At 39.6% G+C, this 23,797-nt stretch overlaps 1 protein-coding gene across 3 annotated transcripts in view; it reads right to left on the reverse strand.

The window, feature by feature from the left end:
- Window positions 1-12,410, reverse strand: part of SEH1L (SEH1 like nucleoporin) — a 644,021-nt gene extending 631,611 nt beyond the window's left edge. For all 3 annotated transcript variants that reach the window (XM_044067186.1, XM_044067188.1, XM_044067187.1), the window contains exon 1: window positions 12,120-12,410. In XM_044067186.1, the coding sequence (XP_043923121.1) occupies window positions 12,120-12,230 (111 nt within the window). In that variant the 5' untranslated portion in view covers window positions 12,231-12,410. The remainder of the gene's footprint in view (window positions 1-12,119) is intronic.
- Between the last annotated feature and the right edge of the window lie 11,387 nt (window positions 12,411-23,797).

Below are 23,797 nucleotides of genomic sequence, written 5' to 3' on the forward strand. Positions count from 1 at the left end.
TGTTAAAGTTGTGCATTTATACTTGTTGATATTGTTTTGTATACAAGTATTAGGCATGTGGCAGGTTTAGAAGCAGTATGGTAACTCGTTAGAATATTCAAATTGCTGTCAAACTTTTATGAATTTAATTATTGAATTGTTGAATTTTCTTTTTAGTAAATATTATGTTTATGTTTGGGGTGAATATTTTATTCAAAGTAAAGGTACAGGGCATGGGGATTGCAATGACATCTTCATATGAATGTTTATACTCAGCATTTCCAAAATGAAATTTGTGGGCAGCATTGTAACATCACAAAATTCCAAGCCGGTTTTATTGATGATGCTCTATTTTAGAGTTAGTGGTGCTACTGATAATTCTTTAAGTATTTTTACTGATTAAAACATACAAGTATTTAAAAAGAATACTGTCATTTTTGGATATAGTATTATACTTTCAAAAGAAATGGTTAAGTGGTGCCTTCATAACGAAAGCCTGTACTTAAAAACTGTGTACAACACATACATCTGACACCTCGTACACTCAAGATAAAAATGCAGACAGATTAGCAGCATGTGGTTATCCAAAAATGTTACCAAAAAATTAAAAATCTAGTATTAAATTACAGGTGGCAAAAGGTAATCTTCATCTTTGGTTGCTAGGATATGGTAAACTTAACCGAGGAAATAAGTTAGGATGGCAACATGATGTATATTGCATTCTTCCTTAAATACCAGCAACACATGGGGCTGAACTCATTAGTACATGAATGCGGGGCATTTTATCTACTAATATATTTGTTAAAGAACATGTGCTGACTGTTCCAACAGTAAACTATCACAAAGATAAACATTAAAAATAATTACTAATTAATAAAAAGGTTTATGTGTAATACTGTGCTTGAAGTAAATAGTACTAAGAACTGTGGCTGTTTCCCAAATAAAAGTTTCAAACAATACGAAGTGTTTTGTTCATCCTGATGTAAGTCACTCATGTCTTACTGTATGTAGCAGACTGCAAATTCAGTTGACTTGGCTATGCCGAACAACTTCCACAGATACGAATAAAAGAGTACCATAATGATATGCATGGGGGCAAAAGTACTAATGCACTAAACTGTCATTTAAACAAAGTGAACCAAGTTGATGATTTTAAATTCTGTGTGCTGAAAAAGCTTGATTTAACATAAGTAGTGGTGACTGTGGTAATGCTAACTTTACTACTTTTATCAGAAAAGTCTGACTGGGAGCAGGACCCATTTTCAGTGGAGGCCCGGGGAGAAAAACTATAATGTATAAAGAACACTAACACACAGAGCACCTCTAACATTTGAAAGGCAGCAATATATAACAGTTTTTACAACATTATTTTAAAGGAAGACCTGCATTTTAAACTTAATGCAACGTACACAGATATCCATACTGTTGCTACTTTCAATGGAAAACAGTGTGTCTTACAAGAGGTATAGCGGTGAGAGAGCTAAGATTTGAGAAACAGAAGACAAGGATAGCTCAGGACAAAGGAGTACAGCAAAGGGGGGAGGGTGACAGTGAGCTACCAGTACAGCCAGGAGGAGGATATGGATGGAGTTGAGCAGGATGATCAATGGCACTTAGGATTTAATAAGTAGTTTAAAAAAGTATAAAAAGGTTTAATAATTAGCTCAGGCAGGGGCTTAAATGACTCTGTGTCTTTAAAGCCATACCTTAAGAAAAGAAGGGTGTCTGACTGTTTATTGATTTATCATTAATAAGTAGTTTAAAAAAGTATAAAAAGGTTTAATAATTAGCTCAGGCAGGGGCTTAAATGACTCTGTGTCTTTAAAGCCATACCTTAAGAAAAGAAGGGTGGCTGACTGTTTATTGATTTATCATTAATGATCAATAAGGACTTTCAACTGAATATATATTGTATATTTAAGCTATTATAGAGGAATGCATTGTGCTAAAGCCTGAAGGGATGTATTTTCTCAAAGCCAGTTTGCTCACTGTATTGCTTGTTGCTATTTTAATAAACACAAAATGTTTAATGATCCAGAAATGTTGCTTTCTCTTGCCTTGTCAACGGTATACGACAGACATTTTATATGAATGAAAACTAGCACGAGAAGCCAGGATAACTACAAATCATTCTTTAAAGGAGAACTGTACCCACAGACTCAAAAACATGACTATTTCATCATGGTTTGGTGTTTTCTACATTTTACCACCACTCTGGGACTATTTACATGTTTTAAATATTTTTATATGTAATTTCTGATTCTGACCACATGGGGTATAATCAGCCTGAAGTGATTCTGGTTGTTTAGTCTGTCTCTAGATATCCCACAATGCAGTGCTTGTCTGTATAAAAAAAATCATGCAAGCCTCTTTCTCCTTAAAGCTCCTGTCACTACATTGATTCTACATGTATACATTGCTTTCTTTCAGTCAGTTTTAAGTAACATTTCATGCCGTTCAAGGACTACTTAAAATATAAACAGTGCAAATGCCACATAAAAGATTTTCAAAGTTCTTTTTACTGCTGCTACTTTTAGAATGGCTAAACTGCAGTCTTTTGTGAAGCCTGAATGTACTACTTCGACCCATCTCCCAATCCCTCTTCACACCTAACTTCCCTAGCTGTCAAAGTGCTAAGGGTAATTTGAGCTGTTACCTGCTGTGACTGACAGCTCATAGCAGGAGACTTGACTCAAGTACTGTTTTCTTGTTCTAGCCTTTACTTTCTACACAGGTAGGGGAAGGACCAGGGAGCTGTGACATCACAGCATAGGTGGGTTTTTAGGACGGTTGTGGCGATGTCAGTTTGGAGAGGGAACTGGCCAGAAAACTACCTGTATTCATTGGCCTTGATGACATCAATGAATTGGAAACTGCAGCAAGCTTTTCCAGGGCAGGATAAAAGTTTTTTGAAAGTGAAACTACCACAGTGCAGTAAGGTACTGTTCTAGTGGGGAGAAACACTCAATTTAAAAATATTTTAAATGCTGTATTGTTTGTTCATACGAGGGACTGTAAATAGGGAGAAAAAGGACAGAGAAGTTGTGCATTTAATAAGAGAATCTCGTTGTTGTCCTTTAATTATATTGGAGAAATAACACCCAGCAATGTTCTTACCTAATCTTAAAATGGCATTATCCACACGGACTCCAAAGAAATAAACTTAACTGCAGACAGATTCAGTGGTAATGTTATCCCTAGAAGCAGTTACTGAAATTTTGCAAATTTCAAGTCCTCAAACCCACATAAAGATCATGATGGAGCAGGTTCTGAGTGAATCTAAAACTAAAAACACACCTTCCATGGACAAGATAAGTCAAATGTATGGCTAATACATGTGTATATGTTATGAGTATGTACATATATATATATATATATATATATATATATATATATATATATATATATATATATATATACACATATATATACATATATATACACACACACATATATATATATATATATATATATATATATATATATATATATATATATATATATATATACACACACACACACACATATATATATATATATATATATATATATATATATATATATATATATATATATATATATATATATATATATATATACACACACATACACGCACGACACACATATATATTTATATATTAGTCCCAACCATTCCTTTGTTGAACACCTCCTGCATCTGTTGAACTTAAGCCTATCCAAAGGGGACATCTCAAGGTATGGGAAAAGAGCTACTGTAATGTCTCTTCACAAACAGGGTCTTATCACAGACATTGGGAACTTCAGACCCATTAGTTTAACTAACCTAATTTGCAAGCACATGGAAATCTGACATCATAAACTACACGGTATTCAAAGCCTTATACAGCTGGATCTTTGGTTCTGTTTACTTAATTTAGTAAATTTATTCAAAAGGTCACAGAGGCAGTGGATAATGGGTCATTCCATTCATAGAGCATACCTGGATCTGGCCAAGGTCTTTAATGCTAAACTCCACAATGGCATTGTAAATAAGCTGATACACCCTTACATGGTTAGACTGATTGCACACTGGCTGAAAGACAGAATCCACAGAATTAAGGTGGTAGATACTGCTTCAGAAAACAAGATAGTAACTCACGGAGTACCCTGGGATTCAGTGCTAGGACCCTTCCTTTTTTTTTTTGCTTTTCTGACCTCAGTACCATAAACCCAGGGTAAAGGCTAACCAGATTTGCTGAAGACTACAAGCTGGATGTCATTGTTCATGCCTCTTCACATGTAAATGCACTATAAAAGAACTAAGCCTTATCAACCAATGCTGTACAGAAAAAGGGCGTAAACTGAATGCAAAAAGTGTAGTACTGTCATGTTTTGCAAATACCCCTTGCCTACAACTGTCAGTAGAGCCAGTACCCCGCTCCAAATGCATATGACACTCAGGAACCTTGACACGTGGGTCAATAGCTCCCTCTTCTTTGACCACCATGAAGCAGGAATACTCAGGAAATCCTTATATCTAACCTAATTTTTAAACACACTGCATCCAAGTGAAAAGAAGTTATCCCAAATTAGTCCAATTATGGAGTACAAGGTCTCTTCTGGTATGTACCTAGCCAGAAATATCATGAAGCTACAAAGGTGCCAATAGTACCCAATTAAAAAAAAACACTGATCTAAAATCCAATAGCTAGCAAGAAAGGCTTGAAGCCCTATTCTTATATGATATTGCTTCTAAACACTTATGGAGGAGATTTAGGTCCTGCATTCTGGGCCATCAAAGACCCACCCAACTGAATATCTTGTACCTCTGCAAGACCAGCAGCTCTACAAATACTTAAACAAGGATCTAAAACTACTACCCATTGGTGACCCCATCCCTGAGAGAAACTCCCTTTATATGGTAAGCACAGTAACATCTATGAAGTTATGTGAAGGCTGCCAGCCTAGCCAGATAGAATTTTGTAGATAATTCTGTCATTTGTAAATACTAATGTAAGCCACATGCTTGTTCTCTTTGTTAAATGTTGAACTTCAAAAATGTAACTACATTGCACTCTGCTGGAGGAAAGCTGACAAGTCAAGTATTGTATAATTGTTTGATCTCAAAATTCGGAGCCAAGATGTCTGGATGAAGGAATTCTTGCTATTGCTTTGAGACCAGAGTTAATTGCTAGAATTTGCATGTATTTTATTGCTGTAGCTTCCTGACCAGGTGGAAGATTAAAAGGCAGCCCTGTAACTATGTATGCAGTGTCACGTGTGCACAACCTGTGCTGGAGTTGATCGATACCTTACAATATACAATGTCTGTAGGGAAAGACTTCAACTCTCTACAATTCTGAGGAGGACAACATATGTATTGGAAAATAATAATCTGCTGTGTTCTGTCAGAAAAACAAAATCTAAAATATATTTAATTCAATATTACAGTTTTGTAGTGTTATCTGCAATAACCACAAAAGTGAAAATGTATGATGGTGTTTTCTGTAAAATTCCACCTCAGTGAATTTCTGGAGTAAATGCTTTAATTTATGCACAGACTGACTCAGTATGTGAAGATCCTTGCTCTTTCTATTAAACCATTATTCATTTATTTATTATTTATTTATTTTACATTTGTTAACCGGGCTAGTCTAGCTGGATACATATCCTTTTTCAGTAGAGGCCCGAGGAGAAAAGCTCCAACATAATGGTTAATACAAGTTGAAAATACAAGTTATAAAAAGAGGGTACATGTTACAATTAGAAGATGAGAGAAAATTTTCATAGATGTTAAATAAGACAACAGAACAATCAGCAGGTTATACACAGCAGAGATTTCTTATATACTAATCGTATATAGACTCATACAAGAATAAACACGATTACAATTTAGGTTGATAGATTTTAAACATCTACATAGGGAAACATGGACTAAGGAGATATGGGATTAGAAGGGTTTGAGATATATATTTAGTCAGGTTCTCGACATGGGCATAGCCATTGTGTCTTGAGATATTCTTTCAGGTTGTTTTTGAACTGATTGTGCGAGGTTGTAATTCTAAGGTAGTTTGGCAGGGAGTTCCACGGCTTGCCAATGGAGTTGGCAAAGAGGGCATCACCACCTGAGTTCTTAGCTTTAATGGTTAGGATCTGAGTGCTGTTGGATGATCGAAGACTATTAAGGTTAGTGTATGGGGTCAGAGTGTTAGACAGTGAGGGAGTTCTATCTGGTTGGTTGATTATTTTACAAGCTTCAGTGAGTTGGTTAAGTTTGAGAAGGTTGGGGAGTTCCAACCAGCCAAGTTTCCTCAGGTTAAGACAATGGTGAGTGCGATAAGGGGAACCTGTTATAAATCTAGCAATGTGGTTGTAGGCAATAGAGAGCATGTTGAGTTCACGTTTATTGAGGAAAGAAAGGACCGGGGAGGCATAGAGGAGGGTGGAGAGGAGATGTGTGCGGGCAATAGATAATTTGGCAGTAGGAGTTAGATAGTTTTTTATTCTGTACATGGATCCAAGTTTTTTGTTAACAGATTTTACAGTTTGGGTAATGTGTATGTCAAATTTGAGCTTATGATCAATAGTTACACCTAGTAATTTGGTACTGGTGACAGGGGTTATGATAGTCCCGTTGTTGGATTTAACATGGAAGGTTGTATTGTTATTATTTGGGAGTTCTTTTCCTAGGGTTGAGAAGACGTTGGGAAAAAATAGTAGTAATTTGGTTTTAGTTGGACTGAGTAGGAGTTTCAGGTCGGTGAACCATTTTTTGTTAACAGATTTTACAGTTTGGGTAATGTGTATGTCAAATTTGAGCTTATGATCAATAGTTACACCTAGTAATTTGGTACTGGTGACAGGGGTTATGATAGTCCCGTTGTTGGATTTAACATGGAAGGTTGTATTGTTATTATTTGGGAGTTCTTTTCCTAGGGTTGAGAAGACGTTGGGAAAAAATAGTAGTAATTTGGTTTTAGTTGGACTGAGTAGGAGTTTCAGGTCGGTGAACCATTTTTCTACTAGAGAAAAACAGAGTTGAGTGGTGGTTTGGAGATTCAAGAGGGAGACATCTGAGCAGATCAAGGTGGAATCATCGGCGTACTGGATGCAGGTGGATTTAGGGATGACTGAGTGTAGGTCATTTATGAAGATGGAAAAGAGAAGTGGACCCAAAATTGAGCCCTGAGGAACGCCTATGGTATTGGGGAGCAGGCCTGATAGTCTGTTTTGCCACCGGACAGCTTGTTGCCTACCAGTGAGGTAAGCCTTGAACCAGGTTAGTGTTGGGGTGTCCAGATGTAGGGTTGCAAGGTTGTTAAGAAGGAGCTGGTGATTGACCATATCGAATGCTTTTGATAGGTCAAGAAAGAGGGCGGAGGATATTAGTTTGTTATTACGATTGTTATTAATGGAGTCGACAAAGGAAAGGAGGGCAGTGGTTGTACTGTGGTGGGGGCGAAAGCCGTGCTGGGAGTTGGACAGGAGATGATTACAGGTTAGGTAGTGAAGAAGTTGTTTGTGGATGCATCTTATAATTTTCGCTATTGGGGACAATATAGCTATTGGTCTATAGTTTGATATTTCTGTGGAGGTACCTCCTTTGTGAAGCGGAATGATGTAAGAAATCTTCCAAATAGAGGGGATGCTGGCTTCAGTTATGGTTCTATTGATAAGGATTGATATAGGGTAGGCGATTACATCAGACGCAATTTGTAAGAATTCCACTGGGAGGTGATCAGCCGCAAGGGTGGTTGGTTTGAGCTTTTTTAAGAGGATACATATGTAAGAGGAAGAGACTGGCTTTAAAGCGAAAGGGGTAGGGGCATCATCACGGGGTTTTGTGGCCGATGGGGGAGAGGAGGTTAGTTGACTGGCTAGAGTTTGGATTGTCTCGGTGAAGAAGGAGTTAAAGGTATTGGCTACTTCTTCCTGCCCTTTCTCAATAAGTATCTCGGGGGTTGGGGTAGTAGTTTTACCTGGGTGCAGGAGGTTGTTAAAACCTGCCCAGAATTTACACTTGTTACGCGGTGGTACAGAGGTAGCATTGTTGCCTCACAGCAAGAGGTTCTCCTGTTCGATTCACAGCTGGAATGCCTTCGGTGTAGAGTCTGCATGTCCTTCCCGCAGTCGAATGGCCTCCAAAAAACATGCGTGAATGGGCGTGCCTTTGCTAAAGGTTGGGTGTCGGGCTGGCAACTCGGCACCCTAAAAAAATCTACTGCCAATCATTAGTGGACTGTAGTTCCGCTGTGGTGACCCCTAACCAGGAAAAGCCGAAAAGACAAACAACCTAAGTAGGGGAGCTGGTCCGGGGACCATTTTCAGTCATGACTTGAGCAAAACGGAAGTCACTCTTAACAGGTTTACATTAATAAGCCTTAATAACCTTGCATAACTTTATTGCCAAAACTCTGAACAATAACCAGCTTGATCCAGAGGCACTCCTGCATTTGGAAAACATCCATGTTCATGCAGTTACTGAAATTTGTTTTAAAATGTAAAGAAAGTACTCCCTCTGTACAAAGGTTTTGCACCTTTCATGCATTCTGACTCAATGGAAACTGTGGTGGAGTATCCATATTTGTCAATGAACATACTACTTCCAGGCAGATCCCCAAGGACTCACAAACTAATCTTATTTAACTACAGATCTCTCTACATAGGAGTAATTACCAACTAAAAGCTTGTTACAGAATATCACTGATGACCATGTAAGATTGGTCAGTGTTCTAATGCTCTCCATATTACCAAAAGCTCCCTTATTTTTGGGGACTATAACTACTCTTCAATAAAATGGGACACCTATACCTTCCAATGTAGAATATACTCAAAATTTCCTAGACTTATAGAAAAATTCCTGTCGAGCAGTTGGTAAATAAACCTACAAGACAGCACATCATTCTTTACCTTATTCTTATAAATATAGATGCCTTTTGCATTACTCCTCTAGTATCTCCTTCGTGAAATTGGACCATAAACTTGTGACCCTCTCTATTATATTCCCAAAAGCTCCTACATCAAACCCTTCAGTATTTAAGTGGCACTTCACCCCAAGACTTCCATTTAAAGCCCCAAAATATCAGAGTCCTTTATTAGGGTCTATTACACCACTGAAAACACTGAACATCGAATGGCTTAAAAGCCGAAAATGCCGGACCTCAAAGTCGCTATTGTATGGAGCTGCACCCCCCACACACCCCGCTAATTATATATACCAACTTCAAGATCACACTACAGTGAAGAAAGGGCAAATATTCTAATTCACTGTAATGCTGTTTCACAAAAAGCACATTGTTGAATGGAATTTCCGATGTTAAAGCCGTTCGATGTTCAGCCTCTTCGATTTCGTAATAGGAACTCCTTTATTACCCCAATTATTACTAAAGATCATTTGCTGAAACTGCTAACCAAGGCTAAAAATACTTCTTCCATGGAAAATGACAATATATCTGGATTGTTTATTTAACAGTGTTAAATGTACCATTGCAGACACACTCCTCAAACTACTTAACTTAAGTTTAGCTACTGGTTTTGTCCCTGATGAATGATGTGCAGCAGTGGTGATGCCCCTCCATACAGGTGGCTTTACAACAAACAGAGGTAACTACAAACCTATCAAATTTACAAGCCTCATCTGCAAAGCCATAGAAGATATACTGGACCTCATAAACTGTAATTTCATGACATGTTCCCTAACAATTTCTGAGAGGGTGTAGATCTGTCTACTTAATCTGGCAAATTTCTTTGAAAGGTTACAGAGACTGTAGATGTTGGCTATGCAGCACGTGCTGTGTATCTTAACCTGGCTAAGACTTTTGATTGCATTCCCCATGCTGGCATTGTACAAAAGCTAAATACTTAAAAAACACACACACACACACACACACACACACACACACACACACACACACACACACACACATATATATATAGCAAACCGACTGAAAGATGGAACTCGCACACTGCGAGTTACAGGTACTTCAAAAGAAAGTATGAAAATCACCAGTGTTGTCCCTCAGAGCTCAGTGTTGGGACCTTTCCTTTTTGGTATTTACTTCTCAGGCCTGGCTAACAAAGTTTGCAGACAATTGCAAACTGAAGGTGATTGTTGAGTCATTCTGACACCCAAACTCTCCAGAATGAACTCATCCCAGCAAACTCTTGTTGTACTATGAACCTATGTACTAAAAATGGGCTCAAACTAAATTGTTAAAAAGTGTAGTACAATCATTTTTGGCAGACAACCCTTTCATTATATCATCTAGGCAACAAACAACCCATCCCTCATTATACTGTCTAGACAACAAACAAGAAGAAAATGCAATTAGGGACCTAGGAATTTGGGTTGATAGCAGACTCTCTTTTGATTATAATCAACTACAGTGGAACACATACTAATGGCTTACTAACAACTTCATCTAGGAAGGTCATAGGATGGTTAAAATATGCTGGTTTTACTTATAAAGAAGATCCTTTAATTAATTAATATGATTAATTTCTATTTACCATGGAGTTCACTTAAAAAATAATTCCTAACACTGAATATGTGGCAGACTCTTTCAATGTGGAACTTCGAGGAACATGGACTTTTTAAGACCCCAAATGAGGTACGTTCCTCGTAATGAGGTACGCTTGAGAGGTATGAATTTAACTACAATGTGTGTAGTTTTGAGTCTGTTAGCTAAATGTAGGCAATATTTGACCATAAGAAGTTCAGAAATGGAAAAACATTCATTTCAGAAATGAGGCCCGGGCTGTAACTTGTAACTACTTTATTTCCGAAATAGATAAGCAAAGATGATGTTAGCTGGTTTTCTGTTATGTGATCACTCTTTTCAATACATCTTTGGTTAGGCATTTTAATTCTGGTAATTTTCAACTGGGGTGTAGCCATAACGTTTTATTTTGTACTCAAACGTCGTGTTGCTGCCACCACCCAGCAATCGTTTAGAAAATTTACAAACGCCACAAATGTTGCCCATGCATACATAGAAAATGGTCACGTATGTTAACTATTAACCATAAATGTCCATTTCAGAGGTGTATTATTTATTTGCTTACTGACCGACTGCTTTTGATGACCTGTAGTGCAACTAGGTTGTGACAATCCCTTTCGTATAAAACTGCCTATTTTGTTAATGGAGCCAGGGAAGGAAAAAAGCACCAGCAACAAAACAGGCAATTTTATACAAAAGAGAAAACTAAACCTGGAAGTTAGAATATGGCCATACTGTTGTTCTATAAGCATGTGTTGTACAACACTGTACTGTCTGTTTTATTTCTGTTGTTTCCTGTGCTGGTATACTACTGTAATGTTTTTTTTTTTTATTATTGTACTAGCTGGAGCTTTTCTCCTCGGGTCTCCACTGAAAATGGGACAAAATCCCAGTTGGACTAACCCGGTTAACAAATGTCAATAAATAAATTAGTTTAGGCAGTTCTCAGTGAAAAAAATGTACTAATTCGAGAGGACATTGAAAATGCTAGAACCTTAATCCCGATGATACCTCGGAAACGAATGCTTACAAAGATTTTGTCACACTCATTATCTTCTCTATACATGTGACTGTGGTGTTGACTTTTGGTTTCTTATCAAGACTTACGGGCAAGCATTACAAATGGAACAAGTGACAAAAGTGTATTCTACAAATTGTGACTGTGTCTAAAACAGTCATATAAAATAACGAACCCCCTGTGTTTTAGCTATAAACCCATACTAACTAAAGGTATGAATTAACAATTTAAAGGAAAAGTACAGAGAATAAAAATGCCACTTTGTATGTACGGGATCAAAACACGTCACCACGCACGTGTTCACCTTTTTGCAGACCTTTACAGTACGTTTGCTACATCTACATTAGCAATCATTGTCTCTCCGAAACAAAACATACTAAATACCCTTGGTTACTATGTGATCTCAGTAATGACATTGCAAGTTTTTTTTGGAAACAGCGTTCAACCTTAATGCATAAACAACGAAACAGTTTGACGTTTTCATTATTACTTCCCGTAAGTAATAACATCCTACAGCAACACCAGATCCAGTGGCCTCCCGGTCCGCCCCCCATCCGTATACTACTTGCACACCACACGTACCATATTCAAAACCGCAACTAGTACACAGTCTTTTATATTTCTACAATACCGGCAGGCACCGTACTCTCCTGTTGTGCCCCTACCTTAACACTTTGGTCACTGGAGCACGTCGCCATCCGCCTCCCATGGAAATCAAAGGATACATCGTGGATGAGATCCTTGTGATCGGCTGCAATACTACGAGCCACAAACATGTCGGCAGACCTTCCTGCCAGGGGCTTGCTTCTGTTAGTAAATAAACGATCCAGGCATAAACAATGTTTCTGTGATAACTTGTTTCAGATAGGAAATATTAAGTAAGCTGTAGTTTTGCAAGGCCATATGATCGGAAGTTTACTTGGCGCCCACTCCCTCTATTGTAGCTGTAGCGCTCCTGTAGATCCACAGAGGGCGACATATATCATTCCGCTTAGTTTCTACTCTTAGAGGTGTAGCCAGCAAATTATTATAAGTAGTAAACTATTAGGCTGCTTCAGTTCCAGCTCCTTAGTACAAGTTACATTTTATTCAGCAGTATGTATCACAAATGCTTAAGAAAACATTAAGTATATATACTGACTATTTTTGGTAACAGTATTTAAATGGATGATACTGTCGGATGTCTTCTGTGTCAAATGAGACATTGAGGCACAGTGATGGATTCAAGTTATTTATTGTACATAAGATCATAGAGATTACTAGGCTATCAACCCGGAGGTCTTGTTAAGCCTAGCCATTTCAATTTCAACCCAATGGAATGCAGTAGAGGTACTAGTCAATACCCAATATTGCATTTAGTGATAATTTCCCATGTCCAGGAGGGCTGCGGGTGCTATCCCCAGTAAGAATTTATGGTGCCCCATCCACTCATCCAGGTTTCTCTTGAACAGTGTCATAGAGGTGCTCTGTTTCACGTGAATTGGTAGCCTGTTCCAAAGATGTGGCAGTCACTGGGATATAAATCTGTCCCTCCAGCATGTTCTATTTAAGTCACAGACCATCCAAAAGACACTTGCGAAAAAACACTTTTTAGCACTCCTCAGCTGTTCTTTTATTACTTTAAGTTGCAGACCATATTTAAGTCCCTGGAACAGGTAGCCCTAGACCCATTTGATTTACGGATATGCAGTAAGTTCATTAGGTTGGGATCTAAACACATCTGGAGCTGTAACTGGAACGTGTTTAAGTTAACTTTCTGACTCATTACTTCAAACACACTCAAATGTGCATCTCCATTCTTGCCTACATTCACTCTGACTATACAGACTTGTACTGATCTTGCACATGTTCAGTACCTTATATGGCTGACTAGATGTAATACATACAATTATCTACATCCTCCCTCTGATTTGTTCGAAATGCAATAGAGCAAGGTATTTTTTAATAAGCTAGATAGCACATCAGTATATAACAACAAATAAAGTCTAAGTCGCTGTGCGTCTTGAAATGGGTTTGGAAATTCTACCTTATCCAGTCACATTAAAAACTTTGGATTTATCAACAGGGACAGACTGTGGGGATTCTTTTACAACTGGAACTTCGGGGATTATGTCAGGATTACTTGAAGAAAGTACAGTGTCCTCTGGAATTCAAACAAGTGTAGAGTCACTCAGAAATAGTGTCTCTATCACAGGCAATCTGCTTCGCTGCTAGTTCACAGACTGGGAATATGTGTCTTCATTTTCTTCTGAAATCCATTCCATCAGATTGTATGATGTAAGATCTTGGTTCTTCGCAAAGGTTTTTGACGATACCCACTCGTTCATATCCTTTAGATGTTTGCATTCTCACAACTTCTTCTTGTCTTAATAGTCTAAGAGATTTGCTGGACTTATCGTAGTACAACTTTTGTGACTGATGTTTTCTCTAAAGTTGAGTCTTGACCATTCTGTTGTTCTTTACATTTGGTGCTAACAGTTGTTTACTGATTGGAAAAGTTGTTTTCGCCTGTCTGGGCTTTAATCTCTGAGCAGGTGAACCAAGCAAGTTATCTCGAGGAATGTTTCTGTGATTAAGTTAAGAAAAATATCGGTACCATCTGTCTTGGATTTCTCAACAAATGTTTCGCACTTTGAACTGCATGCTCAGTTAATCCATTGAACTGTGGATACTCAGGAGTACTAGTAACATGGACAAAGTCCCAAGACTCAGTAAATTTTTGAACGGCTGACTTGTAAACTGTGTACCTTTGTCAGAAATGACTTTGTGCAGACTACCATGGACAGAAAAAAATGTCTCTTCAATTTCATAATGACAGGGCTAGACATTAAGTTAGGAAGAAGGTCAATTTCAAACCAATTCAAGTAAGAGTCTACTAACACTAAGTAATGCTGACCATTCCATTTGAAAATATCAGTAGCAAACATCGACCATGGTAATTCAGGAATCTGGTTTTAAATGAAGTAGTTCTTTTTGTTGGTGCTCTTTAGTACTATTGCAAATTGAACATGCTAGAGTTCCTTCTCTATATCTTTTGACATAGAAGTACAAAATACTATGCCTCTTGCCCTTCTTTTGGTTGAATCAGTACCTAGGTGACCACGATGCAAAATTTTGATTTTTTTTCCTGTTGTAATACTGTAGAAATTACCACTTTAGGACCTTTCAAGATGATTCCGTCTTCCATCATGAGCTCATCTCTGTAAGGAAAATACTTCTGTATGTCATATGGTAGACTAGTTTGTAGTGCTGGCCATCCCTGACTGATAAAATGTTGCAGCTTCTGGAGAATTGGGTCTGAGGCTGTGTGATTTCTGAGTTCATCAAGATGTAACGAGGAAAAAAATTCTGACTTCCATGACTTCAAAGTCTGCTTTCTCATTGTCATGCTATTCTGTTGTTTATCTGGGTGCTCTCAACAAAGCATCAGCGAGGTATTGATATTTGCCTTTAGTATAAACTATATTGAAATTGTACTTTTGCAATTTTAACATCATGCATTGCAGGTATGCTGGGTCTGTATGTATTGGCTTTTTCAGAATTGTCACTAAATGCTGATGATCAGTCTCTATTTGAACAGGTTTTCCATAAATATAATCATTGAACTTTGTGAATACTAATGCCAAAAGCAATTTTTCAATTTGTGTATACTGCATTTCATTTTGGGTGAATGTTCTGGATGCATAGGCTACTGGTATCCCTTCTTGAAGACATGCTGCACCAAGATCATACTTTGAAGCATGACAAGAAAGAGTTATAGGTTTGCGAACATCATAATATCTCAATGTGGGTGGCCTGTCAGTTTTCTTTTTCAGAAAGTCAAATGCTCTTTGGTATTGTTCTAACCAGGACTGGTTTACATTTTTGCATGTCAACTCACGTAAGGGTGCTGAAAGCTCACTCAAAGTTGGGATAAACTTTCCTAAATAGTTGACCATACCAAGAAAATGTTGTAAAGATGTGACATTTTCTGGAACTGGCATCTCAAGAATTGCTGCTTGGGGGGCTGCACTCATTTGGTATAGATATCTCTCCTTTTGGGGGGGAGGGGGGGAGAAGTTTGCACTGAACCTGTCAGCCAGTATGTTGGCAATGTCTGTAGGATCAGTAATCTTCACATCATTTTGAACTAGTTCTGAGCATATCTGGGAGTTTCCTCCTAGGTTTCTAACATAGCTAAAGAAGGCCTTATGATTGTCTTTTGAGTCTTTAGCTATTTTTCTCTCGAAATTTGCTTTGGATGATTTTATGAGAGCTCTTAGTTTTTTACTTATAGTGATCAGGGGTGTCTTACCTTTTAAGGATTTTGCTCTATCTTGTAGTAGCTTCCTCCTTTTGTTGTAGAGTTTGTTTATGGCTGGGGTCCACCAGACTGGACGCTTGCCTTTGGGACAAAGAGTCTTTGTTTTGCTTGGGATTGCCTTATCCATGCAGTCCTGCAGGTGCTGGTAGAAGGCGTTTGTAAGTGATTCAGCGGCTTGAGTATTGTTTTCCGCTCGGGGCCTGAAAGGAGACCACACTAGTCTTTAGAAGTGTGAAGTCGGCTTTGAGAAGTTCTTTACTGTGGTCTTTTTTATTTCAGGTGGGCGTGGGATGAGGACCTCCAGCGAGATTAGTTTGTGATCTGATCTCACCAGTGAGGGGTATACTTCCGGTGTTGAACATTGTGCTCCCATGTTCGTGATGATGAGATCAAGTATGTTATCTCCTCTTGTGGGATGGTGACTAGTTGTTCCATGGCATTTGAGTTTATGAATTCCAGGAACTTTTGGGCTAGGGTGTTTGGGCTTGAGTAGTGTTCCCAGTCTATATTAGGGTAATTGAAGTCACCTAGTATGATGGTGTTTGGTGATACATTTATCCCCTCTAGTGTTTTCAGGAAGGCCATGTGAGTTTCCTGAGTTTGTGAGGGTGGCCTGTAACATGCTACAATTTGCAGAGCAGTCTTGCCTATGGTTAATTGCACCTGGATGGTCTCTGATGCATCGTGCGTTGCCACCAGTCTTGAGGTGTGGGTGTCCTTGATGAATATGGATACCCCCCCTCCTTTCTTGGTATTGTCCGGATTTTGGGGCCGGAACGCATGATATGAGGTAAAACCTGATAGCGCTGGGGTGTTTGGCCTTAAGGGCTGTGACTGTTTGACACTCTGACTGTGAGGTCTATGTGTTGCGGGTGTTGTGTTCTGAGGTGGTGGTTGTTTGGGTGTCTGCTTTGGTGGCCTCTGCTGTTTTGGTAGATTTTTGATCAGAGCCTCCGAGTATGTCTTTGTGTGTTTATGTGTATGATTTGAGGTTGTAATGGTACTATGTGAGACTGGGTCTATAGTGTGTGTGGTAACCTTCTCCTCCTGACTGGTCTTGCCAGTCCTATGTTGAGAGAGCTCAGCCTCCAGTTTGGCCGTATAGTTGCATCTCTCGCATGTATTTGTGTTTTGTGGGAAGAGGAAAGGGTTGTCTGTGTACATGAGGCAATTGAAACATTGCCTCAATATTCCCAGGTTCACCAGCTGAGCAGGAGAGGACACTAGCAACTGATCCCTCGACATGCTAGAAGGGTAGACGAAAAACTTTAAAAAGATTCCGGGGAAGTGGGTGACCGAGAAATGGGGTTGCCTTTTGGGGTACTATCTATGACAAGAGTGCCGTATCAAGGTAATAAGTACTGTAGGAGCAAGTGCTAGGTTTAATAGATAGAGAATAGTCTACTTGGAGTCAAGTAGAGTTGATCTTTTAGTTATAGGATACGCTGATTTGATCAGTAGTATAGTTCGAGGAAGGTAGTTTTAAGGAAAATTTGAAGAGTGGACTTTAGGTAGCCCAAATAGTTTAAACCTGCTTAACCGCACTGCCCTAGTGTGCAACAGTGGCAGCTCCGCTTAAATCAGCTTAACGCTGCTTAGCTGTTTTATACCAGGGCTGGAAAAGCTAGAAACTGGCCCAAACGACCAATAAACTACTAGTTACTGGCTGAAACCTCACAAAACTGGACAAAGGCAGCCCAATGCTTCCCACTCCCACTGGTAAGCAGGTAGCTTCCTTCCCCCAAATAAGGCAAGGAAACAGTATACAGGAACTACAACCAAAGCCCAGGAATCAGCAACTCTGAAACTGGACTAAACTAGTAAAGCAGGAAAGCAAGGTAGCTTCCCTTCCCCAAATAAGGCAAGGAAACAGTACACAGGAACTACAACCAAAGCCCAGGAATCAGCAACTCTGAAACTGGACTAAACTAGTAAAGCAGGAAAAACAAGAGATATTTTTTTTTTCTTTTTTTTTTTTCACAAAACAGGCAGAAACAGGTACAGCAAAACTTATAAATGCTATGAATCAGCTACTACAGCTTACACAGAAGAATTTGCTACAAATACAGTCAAATAGTAACAAACAAGGATTCCAAATGCAATATTAAGTTAAATGCAGTAAAAACAGCTTCAATGTAACAGAAAGGCAGGCGAAATACAGTTGCTAGGTATTCAGATGTGGAAAGCAACAAAAATATACTTAGTATCAAGAAAAGTCGCTTATTCAGCTCTCTGCAGCCTGGATTACTCTGCTGGCCCACGTGGAGTCTGTGCTGAGTAGGTACAAGATGAAAGTTTTATACCAGGGGGCTGGAAAAAGCTAGAAACTGGCCCAAAACGACCAATAAACTACTAGTTACTGGCTGAAACCTCACAAAACTGGACAAAAGGCAGCCCAATGCTTCCCACTCCCACTGGTAAGCAAGGTAGCTTCCCTTCCCCCAAATAAGGCAAGGAAACAGTATACAGGAACTACAACCAAAGCCCAGGAATCAGCAACTCTGAAACTGGACTAAACTAGTAAAGCAGGAAAGCAAGGTAGCTTCCCTTGCCCCAAATAAGGCAAGGAAACAGTACACAGGAACTACAACCAAAGCCCAGGAATCAGCAACTCTGAAACTGGACTAAACTAGTAAAGCAGGAAAACAAGAGATATTTTTTCTTTTTTTCTTTTTTTTTTCACAAAACAGACAGAAACAGGTACAGCAAAACTTATAAATGCTATGAATCAGCTACTACAGCTTACACAGAAGAATTTGCTACAAATACAGTCAAATAGTAACAAACAAGGATTCCAAATGCAATATTAAGTTAAATGCAGTAAAAACAGCTTCAATGTAACAGAAAGGCAGGCGAAATACAGTTGCTAGGTATTCAGATGTGGAAAGCAACAAAAAATATACTTAGTATCAAGAAAAGTCGCTTATTCAGCTCTCTGCAGCCTGGATTACTCTGCTGGCCCACGTGGAGTCTGTGCTGAGTAGGTACAAGATGAAAGTTTTATACCAGGGGGCTGGAAAAAGCTAGAAACTGGCCCAAAACGACCAATTAACTACTAGTTACTGGCTGAAACCTCACAAAACAGGACAAAGGGCAGCTCAAAGCTTCCCACTCCCACTGGTAAGCAAGGTAGGTTCCCTTTCCACAAATAAGGCAAGGAAACAGTACACAGGAACTACAACCAAAGCCCAGGAATCAGCAACTCTGAAACTGGACTAAACTAGTAAAGCAGGAAAGCAAGGTAGCTTCCTTCCCCAAATAAGGCAAGGAAACAGTACACAGGAACTACAACCAAAGCCCAGGAATCAGCAACTCTGAAACTGGACTAAACTAGTAAAGCAGGAAAAACAAGAGATATTTTTTTCTTTTTTTTCTTTTTTTCACAAAACAGGCAGAAACAGGTACAGCAAACACTTATAAATGCTATGAATCAGCTACTACAGCTTACACAGAAGAATTTGCTACAAATACAGTCAAATAGTAACAAACAAGGATTCCAAGTGCAATATTAAGTTAAATGCAGTAAAACAGCTTCAATGTAACAGAAAGGCAGTGAAATACAGTTACTAGGTATTCAGATGTGGAAAGCAACAAAAATATACTTAGTATCAAGAAAAGTCGCTTATTCAGCTCTCTGCAGCCTGGATTACTCTGCTGGCCCACGTGGAGTCTGTGCTGAGTAGGTACAAGCTGAAAGTTTTATACCAGGGGCTGGAAAAAGCTAGAAACTGGCCCAAAACGACCAATAAACTACTAGTTACTGGCTGAAACCTCACAAAACTGGACAAAGGCAGCTCAATGCTTCCCACTCCCACTGGTAAGCAAGGTAGCTTCCTTCCCCAAATAAGGCAAGGAAACAGTACACAGGAACTACAACCAAAGCCCAGGAATCAGCAACTCTGAAACTGGACTAAACTAGTAAAGCAGGAAAAACAAGAGATATTTTTTTCTTTTTTTCTTTTTTTTCACAAAACAGGCAGAAACAGGTACAGCAAACACTTATAAATGCTATGAATCAGCTACTACAGCTTACACAGAAGAATTTGCTACAAATACAGTCAAATAGTAACAAACAAGGATTCCAAGTGCAATATTAAGTTAAATGCAGTAAAAACAGCTTCAATGTAACAGAAAGGCAGGCGAAATACAGTTGCTAGGTATTCAGATGTGGAAAGTAACAAAAAATATACTTAGTATCAAGAAAAGTCGCTTATTCAGCTCTCTGCAGCCTGGATTACTCTGCTGGCCCACGTGGAGTCTGTTCAACTCAGTTAATCCTGTTGGAAGGCATCTTTTCTAGTAAAGCTGATGTTCCTACCTGTCTTTTTAATGAGAACATAAATTCCTTTACTGTAAATATGAATTTCATTATTTACTTAGTTGTTAATCAGGTAAGTGAACTGGTCATCATGGACCTTTTTCAGCTATGACCAGAACTACAAGGTCAAGGATACATGCAATATACACAGTCACTTTAGATTGGCCAATCAACTAGCATTTTTTGGGAGGTAGGATGAAACCAGAGTACTTGAAAAAAAAAAAAAACAACACAGACATGGGAGGATATACAGACTTGACACAGAAATCAGAGATTAGGCTTGAACCATGAAGCTGTGAGGCAGAGCTCTTAACTATTTATACCCCCACAGTGCTGAGCATAATATTGATGACTCTCAGTTTTTCTGGGGGGGGGGGGTCTGTTGACTCTTGTAATCCTGGTATCATCTCCATATTCTGTCTTGATAGTCCCCCAATTTGCTGGGCCAGTTCTGCTGGACTGCCCTTACTCTGCTAACCTGGTTGGCGTCACTTGTTTCGGTATGACTTTATTACATGTGCTGTGGCCTTCCTTGACTTTATTAACATGGGTAGACTTCCCATCTGTACTTCTCAACTGTTCAGATTTTTGCCTTATATTTTTGGTTCATTCCTCATAAATATTGTGGTTTTCTGGCAAATCAGTGGGGCTTGAGGTCATTAAATATTTACAGACATTTCAGTTCCAGATTTCATATCCTTCAGAAAATGCATGCTAACACAAAATCTTTTATTCTAGCAACTTTCTAAGTTTGTAAGAGCAATATTTAAAAGCTGCCCCTGTATTTGGGTTTTTGTCCCCTCAATATTTTTGTGGAAGATGCTGACATCTGTGCAGTCATGGAAACTTGGTTCAAGGCTGCAAAGAGCACCCCTGTCTTACCAGACTATACCTCATTCCACAAATTCTGACCCCAAAATGAGGTCGGGGAGACTAAGGATAGTGGAGTCTCAGTCTTTAATAAAGACAAACACACCTCCAGACTGGTTCACCAGCATGATGCACTAAACTACTCCAGGTGCAACTGACAGTTGGCAAGACACCCATCCAAGTTATAGCCAGCTATAGACCACCCTCCATGATTCAGGACACCCACTCCTCCTACCTGCACCTACTTGATTCCATCAAGGTACCCCCTAACACCCTGATCCTTGGTGACTTCAACTACCCCACTATAGACTGGGTGAACTATTCCTGCATTAATGCACTCACCCAACGATTCTTTGACTTCATCAATTCTAACACACTAGACCAGCTCATCTCATTCCCACAAGGGGAGATAACATTCTGGACTTGGTTTTCACCAACATGGGTGACTGCTGCACCACTCCCATAGAAAGTTCTTCCCTGGTGAGATCAGACCATCAGTCTGTCTCATTCGAAGTTTCTATCCTGCCCACCCCAACCATAACCAGGCTAAAAAACTTCTCAAAGGCTGACTACAACCTCTTAAGGGAGGGTATCAGTAGCGTCACACCACCACATCCCTTGGAGGATGCAGACAACTATGCTGAACAGTATGCTAATGCAGTATACAAGCGCCTGTACAACTGCATGGACTCAGTCATACCCAACAGAACTAAAACCTGCTCCTCGAGGAAAGACAGATCTATCTGATGGACATCCTCTATCAACAGGCTTTACAACAAAAGGAAGAAATTGTTGTCCAAGGGTAAAAAGGCACAAATTCCCAATTGGAAAAACTCCCTCCTTAGCCTCAACAAGCAATTAGATCACTAGTGAAAACCTCCAAAGTCAATTATGAATCAAAACTAGCCTCTGAAACAAAGGGAAACCACAAAGCCTTCTTCAGTTATGTCAGGAATCTCCATGGCAAAGCCCAGGTTTGTTCTGAATTTGTCCTTAACGGTACCACTTACACTGATCCTGTAGACTTAGCCGTCCTGCTAGCAGATAGGTTCAGGCAAACTTTACCCCCCCTGTCCCCCACACAAGCCTATTCGACATCCCAAATACTTGTCCCGCACCTCACATCTCTGTAGATCAAGTGTTAAAGGCCCTCTCTAAGGCAAATAACAGCTTCCATGAGACCTGATAGTATCCCAGGGTGTATTCTGCACCATCTCCAGCAAGAACTAGCTTCGCCATTGAGCACCCTATTCATCCACCGCCTAAGTACAGGCTTCATTACAGCAGACTGGAGAACTGGCATTGTCATCCTCTTGCACAAAGGTGGTGCCACTACTGACCTTGTAAGCTATCACCCCATTAGCTTGACAAGTCTGATCTGTAAAGCCATGGAGTGTATTATTATGGACTCATAAACAAGGACATAGGCAATCTCCCAGTTCAGATTTGTCAAGGGCAGATCCTGCTTGTTGAACCTGCTTGACTATTTTGAGACTGTCACCAAGACCATGGATGAGGGAAAGTCAGTACATACAGCTTACCTTGACTTGACCAAAGCCTTTGACACAATCCCCCACTTAAGCATCGTTGAAAAGCTAACACAACTTGGTGTAAATCCCTATCTCATCAGGTGGATGGCTAAACTGGCTCACTGATAGGACCCACAAGGTCAAAATAGGTGCCTCCATCTCTGACAGCAGACTTGTCACTCAATAGTGGTGTTCCCCAGGGATTTATCCTGGGACCCCTACTGTTTATCTACTTCTCAGAGGTTCAGGTAAAGACAAAAGGCCTGTGGCTGACCAAGTTTGTGGACGACTGTAAGTTGGGTACTGTCATTGACTCCTCAAATGATGTTAACAAACTACAACAGGGTCTCACACCAACAGATGACTGGTGCTAAAGTCATGGCCTTAAGTTAAATGCAAAAAAAGTATTATCATACCATTCAGCAAAAACATGACTCTACTGATTATCATATCAACGGCAACCCCCTAGGCACACAGCCTGTGGTGAGACAGCTGAGTACACATGTTGACAACAATCTCTCATTTGACCATCATGTAGCAGCAGTGGTCAGAAAAGCCTTTTACTTGGTTCATCTCATAAGCAAAGGGATTGCATCCAGAAAAAAGGATGTTATTACCTGTCTGTACTCCTCCCTTATTAGGCTAATAATTGACTAGAACACCCCGTTTGGTATGTACCTCTCCAAACACCTGCACCAGCTGGAAAAGCCACAGAAATACCTCACAAATAGAATTCATTGCCTCCAACACCTGTCCTATGTGGACAGGCTCAAATCACTATCACTCTACTCGGTATCATACAGATTGCTTAGAGGTGATCTGTGTCTTGCCTACAAGGCAATCTCAGACCCTGCCCTACTACAGATGTTCCATATCCATTTAACTCCTCATGCATTGCACTGCACTGAAAGACCTAAATCTAATATGCAACTTTAACAAAATCTGCTGGAGAGACAGGTTTGTCTCCCAGAGGCTGCCCCATCTCTGGAATAGACTTCCCATACACATCAAACAGAGTACACCGCTGACCATCTTCAACAGCAACCTTGATTCATAGGTTCATAGGTTGGTACTAGGCTATTGGCCCTAGGGCCTATACAAGCCTAGCCATAACAATTCCTGGCTATTTCTTCCCACAATATTTCCTTCCCTGGATCCCTGTCTAGCAGGGCGACTGACATGATCCCTGGGGTGAATTTCCTATCTCCCATCCGATTGTCAAGGTTCCTTTTGAAGAGGTCCAAAGAGGTGCTCTGCTTGACATGTATGGGCAGTCTATTCCAGAGTCTGGGGAGTCTCTGGGTCAGGAACCTATCCCTCCAG

This window comes from Protopterus annectens, chromosome 3.part1 (assembly GCF_019279795.1).
Source record: "Protopterus annectens isolate FY-2018-M chromosome 3.part1, PAN1.0, whole genome shotgun sequence".
In the NCBI taxonomy this organism is placed as follows: Eukaryota; Metazoa; Chordata; order Ceratodontiformes; family Protopteridae; genus Protopterus; species Protopterus annectens.